Source organism: Narcine bancroftii, chromosome 4, assembly GCF_036971445.1.
Source record: "Narcine bancroftii isolate sNarBan1 chromosome 4, sNarBan1.hap1, whole genome shotgun sequence".
Taxonomy (NCBI): Eukaryota; Metazoa; Chordata; class Chondrichthyes; order Torpediniformes; family Narcinidae; genus Narcine; species Narcine bancroftii.
This window is the reverse complement of record NC_091472.1, coordinates 298,999,730-299,013,377: the sequence shown is the minus strand read 5'-3', so window position 1 is coordinate 299,013,377 and position 13,648 is coordinate 298,999,730. Positions and strand designations below refer to the sequence as shown.

Genomic DNA, 13,648 nt, shown 5'->3' with positions numbered 1-13,648 from the left:
CACCTGCCACTTCTCCGCACAACTTTACATCCTATTTCCCATCGTAAATTACGACAACATTCTGCTGTAACGTCAAGAAACCTCCAACTTTCTATTCATCGTTAAACTTACTGAGAAGACTGCTTGTAAATCCTGTCCCTGAGAATCTTCTCCAATAGATTGCCCATCACCTATGTAATGCTTAATGGTCAATAGGAGCCATAATCAATTTTTTTTGGCTATGGCCCCCTTTGGACTCTGCTTAAAATTATGGGCCCCCTTCTACATGAAGCATTAAAGTTTAATTGGTTGCTTCTGTCCTCCTGACTACATAAAAAAATATAATTTTTTTTTACGATTTCAGTCTATTCCCCCCCCCCTCCAAAGTGCTCAGGCATCTGGGGTTTTTTAGGGGGGGTGCACATATGGCTCCCATTCATGATGTCATATGGCTCCCATTCTGGTCTGTTGTTCCAAGGATTCTCCCTATTACCTTTCTTAAACAAAGGGACTATATTTGCCATTCTCCAATCCAACAGTACCACTCCTGTGGCTAGGGAAGATTCATCAACACCAATGTCCTAACAATCTCTTCCCTTGCTTATAGTAATGTGGAGTATATCCTTTATGGTGCTGGGATTTCACTATCCAAATCATTTTTAACCTAAACATGCTTCAGCACATGAACCTTCTCTATGCTGACATCACATTCACAAAGTTTCACTCCCTGAAGTAAAGTATTCATTTAGGACCTCTGCTTCCAACACATTATCCCCTTTATCATTAACCGTTCCTCCCCTAACTCCTAGTCTTCCTTTTGTTCTTCAAGTACACGTAGGATGCTTTTGGGTTTTCCATAATTCTTCATTCTAATGTCTTGTGTCACCTTAAGACTGTCCTAATTTCTTTCTTAAATTCCTTCATTGCTACCTTGTAATTCTCATGAGCCATTCCTGACTTTAGTTTCCTAAACCTTGTATATTCTTCCTTCCTTCTCTTGACCAGCAGTTCCACCTCTTTTCTCAATCCTGGGTTCTTTACCCAACTATCTTTTCCATCTCAGTGGGTCAAACCGATCAAGAACCCTGATCAAGTGGTCCCTAAACATTTTCCATATTTCTGCTATGCATTTCCATGAGAAATCATATTTACAATTGATTCTCCCAAGTTCCTGCCTCATACCATTGTAATTAAACTCTTTCCCTTTTTGTCTACTCCTATCCTTGTCCATAGTTATGTTAGAGGCTAGGGAGTTGTGGTCACCATCTCCTAAATGCTCATTCACCAAGAGGTCTGTCGCCTGTCCAAGTTCCTTAACTAGTACTAGATCTCGTATGGCCTCTCCTAGTTGACTTGTCCACATACTGTGTCAAGAATCATTCTTGGACAGCCAAAGGTGTGATTATGGAAATAGGATGGTGCAGATGACACACCATCCTATTTCAGGTCCTTAGTTTTCATTTTCTTTTGAGTTTCTTTTCTTTTTAGTGTTATCTTTGAATAGCGTTGCCATTGTGATTTCATTACAGATCTGGATAGGGGTCGGGTGCCCTATGATGAGTGGGATCGAGAAGTTTTTGGAATGTATCGCTATGGTGGGGGGGATGGGGGTGTTGGGACAAATACGGTCTTTGGGTATGCATATGCACATGAATGGCTTTGTTTATTGGATTTTGTAAGTCTGTGAAAACTAAAATAAAATCTTCAAAAACACAGAATCATTCTTGGACACAAATTCTGCTTCATCTAAAATCCCTTTAAATGGAAGTGGAAGTCTCCCGTAACAGCAACCCTGTTATTTTTGCACCTTTCCAAAATCTTCCTGCTTATCTGCACCATATCCGGGTGGCTATTGGGGAGGCCTACAGAATACTCCCAGTAGAGTGATTGCTCCCTTCTGAACAAAGTGTAAAATATTTACCAACCACCTAGTAGTCCTGAGTAGTCATGCAGTTTGTAGAAAATATATCTTAAAAAATCTAAAGGATGACAAGGTTAGCGTAATGGTTACCACAATGCTATTACAGCCCAGCAACCCGGGTTCGAATCCAGCGCTGTCTTTAATGAGTTTATACATTCTCCCCGTTTCTGTGTTGGTTTCCTCTGGGTGCTCCAGTTTCCTCCCATCCTTCAAAACGTTCAGGGGTTGCAGGTTAATTAAGGTATTTGGGCTGATGGGCCGGAAATGTATGTCTACATTTAAAAGATATGATTTGGAGGTAATTGGAGATGTAATTGCCTGCAATACCCAGATGCATAAATATGATTAAATAAAAACAGGTGGAATTATTCGGTTTGATGTTACTCTTGTGTAGTACAATCATCTTAAATTAAGGTGTTTGTTTATTGTATCAGATAATCCATTTTGGATAATCCATTTGAAGTGCGTCTGCATTCCACTTCTTTTATTAATATTTTACATTGCAAATATCTTGCATTGAACTTGGATGCTGGATCTGTGCAGAAAGTGTATTAATTTAGGACTTAATTGTATGATCTTTTTGTCTATGCATGGATTGAACCAAGAAAATAGCATGACTGAGACATATAAAGAAAGTGCATTAATTTAGGACTTAATTGTATGATCTTTTTGTCTATGCATGGATTGAACCAAGAAAATAGCATGACTGAGACATATAAAATTTTTATTTTTGTAGTCCGAAGATCTCTTTTCTCTGATAGAGACCCATGAAGGGAAAGCTTTGAAGCTGTATGTCTACAATACAGACACAGATAACTGCAGGGAAGTAATAATCACACCTAACACCACCTGGGGTGGAGAAGGGAGGTAAGATGAAGATACTTTGATCAGAATAACAGTACAATTCAGAAATGCAGTTACAGTACAACTCCGATTATCTGAAATTGCATTCCCCAAAATCCTCATTTATCCAAATTTTTTTCAAAGTTGGATTCCCTGAAATCTTCATTTATCCAATTTTTTTTCAAAATTTTGGATAAATGAGGATATTTGAAACAAACAGAAATCCTAATTTATCCAATTTTTTTGGAGCTGAACTTACCTCACAGATTGGAAAAAAAATTACTCGACATAAAATTAGAATGATTATCCTAGTTTTAGGTAACCCTCTCTCTTTTCATTTCTTCTTTACATTCCCCTATTGACTTTTCTCTCCAACTCTCCCTCTCAAACTGCGTGCCACTATCTCCTAGCCGGAAGCATTCAGAAAAATCCCTTGTCCTGGATTCATCTAGGAGAGTGGCCTCCCAGGCAGGAATGAGATCTCAGGCTCAGTGGCACTCCCTCCCCTCTTTCCTTCTATTCCCTTCCCTCCCTCCTTGGTATAGTGGAGCTCCTGACACCAACTCCAAACCCTCCCCCCAGCCAACTATCACACATGCACACCGGACTCCCCATGTGCAGTAGGCCTAGGGGAGGATTTGGAGTTGGGTCATTGGACGTCGGGAGACAGGAGCCTCCCTGTGGATTTGTGGTAGCAGTGGGGACATGTCAGGGATCAGCAGCGGTGGTTGGGAGGTCTCGGTGCTCGGTGGTAGCGTTGCGGCCAGCATTTTTTTGGTGAGAATTAAACATTTTAATGCTTAAGAAGCCTTCTCTTGTTGTTTGTTGTCATTTAAACTGATACATGTGATTTGCTGTGGCCATTTGGCTGCTTTTTAAAAATGACCAGTTCTCCGAAAAATCCGTTTATCCGACATAGGTGTAGTCCCGACCATTTCGGATAATCGGAGTTGTACTGTAGATTATTGATCAGCATTTTGGAGGAAAAAAATTGTCTAATATTTGAAAGTACTTTGTTTTGAAAATAGACCAAGGATTCCTAGCCTATATATTGTATCGAAAAATCCCTGTTATCCAGAATTCAAGCAACTAGCAAAAAAAATGTGGAAAATAAATTGTACAAAATATAAAAGTTTAAAAATTGGCGCCCCCTGGTGGTCAGTCCGCTAATCACCCAACATGCAATCTCAACCAACTGGAAAATTCACTTATCTACCAATCTGCATAAGTGCCGGATACCAGGGGTTCTACTGTTTTTTTAAATGCTGAGTGATCTGCTCACAGTTCTTTTGTTCATAGTTTAATATTTTCCTTCTTGACTTTGGTAATAATGTAAAAAAAATTATTTTAAGCTTAGGGTGTGGGATTGGATATGGCTACTTGCATCGAATACCAACCCGTCCATTTGCAGAGGGTAAAAAAATAATTATTCCAGGACCAGGGGCATCAGTCAGTCCATTAAAAGATGGCTTCACAGAGGTAATCATTGGTTTGCTTTAACTTGGTAAATAATTTATAGAACCTTTTTAGCTTGCTTGAAAAATTTGATGGCTTACCCTGTAGAACTTAACAATGTGAACAGCAAAGTTACCAGTGCAATTCTACTTTTCTTCTTGTGCTTCCATGTAAAAATTAATTGAATAACTTTATAAGTATTTTGAAACAGTGGGTTATTTCAATTTATGAAAGAGTACATCTTGGAAAATAAAAGTTAATAGACGCCATTTTATTTTGTGTTATTTATACTTTTTATTCAATACAAAACATTGCAGGTATCTTAAAGGATAACTAAATAGAACTTTTCTGGGTGATGTACTGACATATAAGCTATTTCAGTTAGAATTGGATTACTGATATTGTGATCTTGCTTTACAATTTTAAAATGAATGTGTTGGTGTCAAGCATACTTTTAAGATTGGAATATGTACCAATAATTCTTGCTGAAAATTTGTTTCTGTGGTCAAATTGTCATTGCATAATATTCGAGTGTTTAACTTTGAGACATGTGATATTTAAATTAGTTTACTCCATGCCAATAATTTCTATTGTATTTCATAATTTTGAGGACATAATAATTTTAAATAATTTTAAGATGTTAATTTATGTCATTGTTAGCAATTATTCATTCTAGTTGTAAGTGTACCAATGTGTTAACAGGTTATGCTGTTGTATAATTTGCTGAAGTTTTGTTTTCAATGAATTTATCTGATGGTTATTTAAGGACTGTTGTTTTTGTAGGTTCAGCTATCTGCTGTTTCTTCAGCATCTGCTGCAAACACCAATTTACAGCAGGGTCGATCTGGACTATCACTAGGTCCATCTCCTCCTTCTGTCAACAGTGTTCTTAATACTGGTAGGTATTAATAGCATTTACATGAGCACTTGTGTTTACCAAATAAAAAAATTCTGATAATTTCATTTCAGGTCTCATTTTTGACTAAAATACAATAGTCAATAGGCTGTAAAATGGCAAAAGGAATTTAATACAGACAAGTGTGAGTTGTTGTATTTTGGAAGTGCAAAACAAGGTAGGACATGCATAGTATACGGAAGGCATCACAGTTAGATGGTACATTCCAAACAGCATGGTAAACAGGCCATTTCGGCCCACAAATCCGTGCCGCCCAATTTACACCCAATTAACTTACACCCCCGGTATACTTCGAATGGTGGGAGGAAACTAGATTCCTCGTGGAAAACCCAATTAGACGTGGGGAGGACGTACAAAGTCCTTACAGACAGTGCGGGATTCGAACCCCCCAGTCCCGATTGCCAGCGCTGTAAAGGCATTTCACTAATCGCTATGCCAACTGTGCTACCCTAAGTTATAAATAGAGATTTTGGCACACTGGCCTTCACAAATCAAATTATTGTGTAGGATTGGGATGTTAGAGTAAAATTGTATAAGACATTGGTGAGGCCAAATGTGAATTATTGTGTGCAGTTTTGGTCACCTAACGTTAGGGAAGATATCAATAAAATTTAAAGAATGCAACTCAGGATGAGGATTACTTGGATGTTGCCAGGACATGACGAAGTGAGTTACAGAGAAAGGTTAAACAGGTTAGGACTTTATTCCCTGGAGCCTAAAAAAAAATGAGGGGAGATTTGATGGAGGTATACAAAATTCAGAGGGGTATAGAAAGAGTAAAACCAACAAGGCCTTTTTCTACTGAGGTGAACAGAACTACAAACTAGAGGTTATGGATTAAGGGTGAAAGGGGAGAAGTTTAGGGGGAACATTAGGAAGAATTTTTTCAGAGAGTGGTGGGAGTATGGAATGAGCTGCCAGCTGAAATGGTGTATGTGAGCTCAATTTTAACATTTAAGAAAAATTTGGATGGGTACGTGATATATACAGAATATGATTGTACTTCCAGAGCTGCTGTGTAACGGCAGTGCTACCATTGCCATCCCAGGGAGAGCAGAGTCACAGCGCTCCCATGGTTTCCTACCACTCAGTCTGGCTGCCTTCGGCTCTGTACAAGCTCTAAACAGTATGTAAATGGAGCCAAAGGTGGCTTTATTTAAAAATACTGCAGCCGCAGGGTCAGCATCCAGAATGGTGGCGCCTATATTTGGTAGCAGCCATGAGAGGTTGCAGACTCCGAGGAAGCAGAGGAATTCAAGATTCAATTTATTGTTGTGTAATGAAGACAGTGCAGTATTGAGTGTGCCTACTTCAAGATATTGACTCCATTCATTTTATATGCGTAGAAAGTTAAAATACAGTACATTCCTGATTATCCGAAAACCACTTTACTGAGATTCTCAGTTATCCACAAATATTTTCGGTGGTGACATGACGTTAGAAATTGAAAAAATGTTACATTTTTTAATCTGCCATGCTCAAATGGGACACTCACATGCTGTTAGCACCATTTTGAATTCACCTGAGCTCTCGTGTATTCAAATGGGACTCTGACACACTGTTAGCGTCAATTTGAATCCAACGGAGTTATCGTATACTCATCTGTTTGCACCATTTTGAATCCAACTGAGCTCTTGTGTACCCCAGTGCACTCAAGGTAAGAATTTAATTTTATTTCATGCTTGAAAAGTTTCATGCTTGAAAAGCCTTCCCCTGTTCTTTGTTTTATGCTGATGCTACTGGGCTGAGATTCAAGCAGGGACCTTGGGCACCTGGGTAGGATCGGTGTCAGTGGTGGGGAGGTATCTGGGATTGGAGCGGGGACCTCAGGCCCCCGAGCAGGTTCCGTGACGGCGGTGGGGTGGTGTCAGGGATCCAAATGGGACCTTGGGCTCCTGGGCAGGATTGGCATCAGCGGTGGGGAGATGTCTGGGATTGGAGCAGGTACCTCGGGTTCCCAGCAGGTTCCGCGACGGTGGTGGGGAGGTGTTGGGGATCTGAATGGGGACCTCGGGTATCTGACCAGGTTCGACAACGACCGATACAAGTATTCTGCTGCTTAAAGGCATTACTCAGATATCTGGAAAATGCAGTTAACCGAGACACGTCCAATGCTGAGCATTTTGGATAATCAGAAACTTATATACTAAGCAAACATTTGACTGACGCTAAGTAAGAACCTTACATACCTGTTCCAACTTGCCTACAAATTCGGCTTAAAGATAGACTTAGGAACAGATCTCATTTGTAACCTGGGGACTGCGTATATAGCGTATACAATATCTTGTAAAACCTCTCCAATATATTCTGTCCACTGAACCATCAGAAAAGATTTATTCATAGTTTCTCAGTCATTTAAAAAAGTATGGATTTTGAACACATTTACAATAGGTACTTCTCTTAGTTCCATTTATTTACTTTTGTAAAAGGAATGAGTTATTTCAATACAATAAAGATGCTGTCCATGTTTATCATAATTGTTCTTTGAAAGGGATACTGGGATCTTAAGTTATTCAAAATATTTTAATTTCTTTTAAATTTTTAAAAGGTGTTCCAACAGTTCCATTGATGCCTTCATCTGCAAGTTCATCCTCGAGCACAGTTCCAACGAGTATAAATGTTGATACTACTTTAACTAGTAAGTCAACAATCATAATAAAAATTGTAATTTGATAGACTACTGCAGGGGAGACTTTCTTCTTCCTGAACACTAGTTTGTCGTTTAACATTTCTAAATTGGCAACAATGCAGGTGTGATTAAAAGCAGGGATGTTTCAGAAATGAAATGCGATTTCTTGGAATTATAAGGCTGGAGGAGATTACAGTAAAACTCTGATAATCCACTATCTGGCCTTTTGGAAATCCTGAAGTTTGGCATCTGGTTTACCAGGTAACATTTGTTGCATTCCCTCCCTGTAGCCAGGAACCAGGTTCCCGGGCCCCTGACCTGACCCAACCCCATCCTCCCTGACCTTGGTTCATTGAAAATTATATGACAATGCTGTGCAGCAAAAAAATAATGAAGTTAAAATTTGTTGGGATATTTATATTTAATAACTTCCAGTGATTCCAAAACATTGACAAAGTTTCATGTGTGCCAAATTATCAGAATTTTCTTCTTCTTTGGCTTGGCTTCGCAGACGAAGATTTATGGAGGGGGTAAAAGTCCACGTCAGCTGCAGGCTCGTTTGTGGCTGACAAGTCCGATGCGGACAGGCAGACACGGTTGCAGCGGCTGCGGGGAAAATTGGTTGGTTGGGGTTGGGTGTTGGGTTTTTCCTCCTTTGCCTTTTGTCAGTGAGGTGGGCTCTGCGGTCTTCTTCAAAGGAGGTTGCTGCCCGCCAAACTGTGAGGCGCCAAGATACACGGTTTGAGGCGATATCAGCCCACTGGCGGTGGTCAATGTGGCAGGCACCAAGAGATTTCTTTAGGCAGTCCTTGTACCTTTTCTTTGGTGCACCTCTGTCACGGTGGCCAGTGGAGAGCTCGCCATATAACACGATCTTGGGAAGGCGATGGTCCTCCATTCTGGAGACGTGACCCACCCAGCGCAGCTGGATCTTCAGCAGCGTGGACTCGATACTATACAGATAAAAGGGATAAGATGATAGGTTTGAAAAAAACCAGAATGAGAACTTTGAAATTGGTTAAAATTAACAATTACTAATTACCCACAAAAATGAAAACTTGTAAATGATGCCTCTATTTGAATACAAAAATTCACTTTAATTTGGGATCGATTTTGAAAAGTAACATTCAATGCTTAAATAATTAGCGCTATGAGTCATTAATTTTCAGATGTTTTATCAATTGTACAAATGTGTGGTAATTACCAGGAATAAAATTAACTTTACAGAAAGGTGTTATACTTAAATGTTTAGCTTCCTTCAGTCATAGCATTGGCATTTAGATAATAAATATATTGGTTGTATTTTTCAACATTTACAGGCCTAATGCCATTACCAAGTGGACTGCCCAATTTACCCAATCTTCCCAATGTGGACATCACTCTTCAGAACCTTGCTCCAGTGACCTTACCAGGAATAGGTGTGATACCTCCTCTCACGGGTAAGTTTGTAAATGACCTTTATCCAATCTATAGAATGAATTTAAATGATCCTATAATTATCATTAAATAATTTTAGATAATTTTAACTGATTACAATAATGTCAATGGCTTATTTTAAATCATTTTGTCACTTTCTCAATCTTTTTATTAGTATAAAGAGAATAGAAATAACACAATTAAAATGGCATGTCCAAGTCTAAATAGTATAAGTATATATTCCAAAGAGTGAAAATGTGACATTTTAGAAATAATTCTCCAAACAAAGAAGATAGAGATAAAGAAATATTTATTATATATACAATAGAACCCCAACTAATCTACTAAAGAAAACATCAAATAAAACAAAATAATAATAATAAAAAAGAGAATCTGTCAAATAGTTTAAATCGTAGCTCTGGTCCACACCTACAGATAACAAAAATGGCAAGAATTATATTACATCTGGAAAGGAAGAATTAATTAATAGAATAACACCAGTTATATCCCATAAAAGTAATAATAATTTCAAATTTAGTAGCTTCAAATTTAGTAGCTGTATCTAAAGTATGACTGGATATTTTTTCTAGATTTAAGAAAGACATAACATGAGAAAGCCATTGAAATAATGTAGAAGAATCAGTCTTTCCATTTAATTAAAATGTCTCTTCTAGCTAATAGTGTAGAAAAAGCTTAAACTCGATATGCAGAAGGTAAACAACCTACATCTGTAATTCCAAAAAGAGCAGTTAAGGGGTTAAGTTGTAATAACCAGTATCATTGATAGAGTTTTAAAAATATCTGTCCAAGTTTTTTCTAACACGGGACATGACCAAAACGTGAGTCAATGAAGCCATGTCAATATTGCATATATCACAAGTAGAGCTCGTATTGGGAAAGATGCGAGCTAGTTTATCTTTAGATATACAAGCTCTATGAACTATTTTAAACTGTATTAAAGAATGATGTGCACAAAGTGAAGAAGTATTAACTAGTAATTCTTTCCCATGTTTCAGGAGATAATGTTAGTTGAAGTTCCAAAACCCATGTTTGTTGAATCTTATCCATGGGAACTGATCTCAAATTTAAGAGTATGAATAGTTACCAATTAAACCTTTCTGAAAGGGGTTTAACCGGAACAAAGTGTCAAGTAAATCTGGTTGTTGTAATATTAGATATTACCGTAGTCAGGAAATTTCTAATCTGTAGATATTTTAAAAATGCATGTATGGTAAATTATATTTGGTAGAAAGTTATTCAGAAGACATCAAACCACCATAAGAGATAATTCCTTTAATCTTCCAAATAAGGAAGGTTCAGTGATATATATTAGCCAAGCCAAAAAATTTTAGTCCAAAAAATCTTCAAAATTGAAACCAAATATGTAATGAATATTTAATAATTGGATTGGAAATCTACCTACTGATCTTAGATAGTCTAAAAGATAATGCTGGTCCTAGAAATGAAACTAAGCTATATTTCTGGGCTTTCATTGTCTTGCATGTAAAATCCTTGATGCTGTTCTTATTCTTAAAGGACATTTAATGGAATTCTAATTTTGTTCCTTCCCCCTTGTTATCAAATCTGAAATTCTCGTGACTGAGAATGACCTTTCTAATTTGTTGCATTGTATCTTTACACCAACCTCCTGCAGCGCTGTAGTATTAATATTAGAAAGTACTATTTTATTTATCAATTTTATTTTTCTAAAATGGAACTTCCAAATGTTGCCTTTATTATATGTAGTCAATTCCATTCTCTAAATATCATAAATCAATGGCATTAACACTACAGTGCATACAAAACCTCATCCAAATTAGGGATGCAGTAATTTCAGTGCATTTTTATGATGTTTTTTTCTCCTAGGTTATCCATCAGCCACTCAGTTACCACCGCTAAATATCTCCGGATTGCCCCCTTTATCAGTGCCTACCATGTATTCCTCGCAATCATCCATGATTACAGGAGTAAAGGCTGGTTTAACTGAAACAGTTTCAGCCACTTCTCCAAGGTTAGGTGGTTTTCATGCTTCTGCCTCCGCACCGCTTGCTGAACAAACTCCTGCCCTCATTTTGGATACTACAACTGTTTCCATGACAACTGCTGACATCCAGACAACTGCATCACCTAATGCAAATAATGAAGAGCCATCTTCCATTTCCACAGATGCACAAGCTTCTACTGCGTCATCTTAACTGCAAATCTGTTCAAAGCCAGGAGCTGATTAACATATTTATTCAGCTGCAGAAAACTTATTCTGAAATTAAAACATAAAGAGTAGACTGGCATGATTGCATCTCTGAGCTTTAAACCTTTGTACATAATTATAAGCCTGAAATAAATACATAATCTTTAATACAATTGGATGGTTTACTGCATTGTTCAGCAATGTGGTACTTTTAATGTAAATGGAAAATAAATTATTTTATCAAGTACAGATTTAATTCCCTCTCTTCTCCCTGTCCTCCTTTGGTAAAGCTATTATGCTGTCCAATTATTTGTTATATCTGTCTCGTCTAATTTCCCAGCCTGTGCAATTTTCAGATCAACAGGTTAATGCTGGCAATATCATTTTCAATGATAAATGAAGTAATATGGGAGAAAACATGCATGCAGCTGAAATCCAGGTAGGCATCACCTTAAGCTTTACAAGGAATACATTTGTAAGGGATGATGAGCAATAAATTCCACTAAAAGGGCACTGGAACGTTTCAAATAGAATGAAAGATCTATTTTTAAACAAATATTATCATGTCAACTTTTGCGTGCCAAAATACAATATTGCTTTTGTGTTTATAACCTGGAATTTTTCTGATGTCAGGCTCTGAAGTGGAAAACAAGTGTTGAAATTTTTCAATGAAAAGCACTAACATTTTCAGCATTTAGTGTGAATGTAATCCTGTAAAGTTCTTGTGCATTAATCGTGATGCCATTTAAAAGGCGGCTGAATTGCTGAGTTGCTTTTTTAAAGTCACTAATTAGAATTTAGAAAGAATAAGGCAAGACCAAATCATTTAAGGACTTTTTAGAAGGGTATAAACCAAGAAGCTAGTTGAAAATACTTCAGAAGAAACATACCAGCCTGGTAGTAACTGTGTAATAAGGGAAATTGTCACAATCTTTGATTTTGAATTTTCCAGTCAAGTATTTTTTGCTTTATCTCAAACTGTAACAAACCCATGAGTTAATGAGAATTGAGAATTTTTTTGGAGGGTGGATAGGTCAATTTACATTTCACAGGAAGAGAATGGATCAAAGTTAACTTTCAGATTGAGGATTTTTGTTGCTCTTCACTTTCTGCCTAACTTTTGAACAGATGTTTGAACATCAATGAAGTCAGGAGCTAAATTCAATGATGCTAGTGTCAAGGCAGAAAGAGTAAAGTCTCTTAATAGTTTGATAGGATTTGGGTGATAGAGAATAGATAATAGAGAAGAAAGGGGAACAGCTTAAAGGTATTTTGTGCATATCAGTAGAACGGTAGGTATTTTTAATACGGTCAAGAGAATGTGAATATAAAAATGTGAGTTATGTTAAATGAAATAAAATAAATGAGTTACCGATTTAAGGAACAATTGTATTTATTTATTTCATAGTCTGCCTTTCCAAATGAGGCTGGTTTGTTTTTAAATTGCTCCATTTATCAGTGTCCTTGATTTTAAATTCTTCATTTTAATGTGAATTGATGAACCAGAACCTTAAGTTACAAAATGAAAACTGAAATCACTGTAACCCTGTATATTTTGCCCGTGTATGAAGACATTAAAAAACTATTACAGCCATTCCTTGACATACATTCGAGTTCCATTCTAACCGACCGGTTGGATCTTGAAATGGACGTAAGTTGGATGTATATCAGCGTGGCATGTATTACTTGAATAACACGTGCTTACCAAATGGCAACAGAGAGCGAGAACTAAGAGAGATGGTGTGACGTGCACAATGCTGGGATATCATATGACGGTAACTATCGTATGCACGTAGCCATTAGCACTGGTCGACGTACAACCAAGCATAATTTTTATATTTACATTTTTTCTTTATTTTTTTAAATTTATAGAGCATTTTTTTGGTCGTATGTGCAGATGGTCATAAGTTGCATAGGTAAGTAGAGGAAAGGCTGTATTTGTAGTGGAATGCACACTGCAACAAGTTAATGGTGGTAGTATGTACTGCAGTATCTGCTTTGAGGTCTGCAAAATAAAAGTTTACTCAGATTTATGAAAAATCAAATTCTGCATGTAGATGGATGGAGGATAACCATTAGCTAAAATATGTTTGGTATGAATATAATAATCGTGTAAGTACTTTGTACAAAATTATAATGGCATTTAAATGCTACTTAATTGCTAAGTTATTTTTTAAATGTATAAAGTTCCATATTAGAGTTCAGAAATAAAAATGAGTCAAGGACAAATAGTTGAGGAGCTTCTCAAACAGGGCAAGAATCAAAAAAGCTAAAGAAGTCAATGTCTTAATTTTTGAGCCT

The 13,648-nt window shown here is 37.1% G+C and overlaps 1 protein-coding gene across 2 annotated transcripts in view; it reads left to right on the top strand.

Moving 5' to 3' along the window:
- gorasp2 (golgi reassembly stacking protein 2) overlaps positions 1-12,734 on the top strand; it is a 68,836-nt gene extending 56,102 nt beyond the window's left edge. For both annotated transcript variants that reach the window (XM_069935614.1, XM_069935613.1), the window contains 6 exons: positions 2,637-2,767; positions 4,096-4,222; positions 4,982-5,096; positions 7,663-7,752; positions 9,063-9,182; positions 11,026-12,734. In XM_069935614.1, the coding sequence (XP_069791715.1) occupies positions 2,637-2,767; positions 4,096-4,222; positions 4,982-5,096; positions 7,663-7,752; positions 9,063-9,182; positions 11,026-11,354 (912 nt within the window). In that variant the 3' untranslated portion in view covers positions 11,355-12,734. The remainder of the gene's footprint in view (positions 1-2,636; positions 2,768-4,095; positions 4,223-4,981; positions 5,097-7,662; positions 7,753-9,062; positions 9,183-11,025) is intronic.
- Positions 12,735-13,648: the final 914 nt, after the last annotated feature.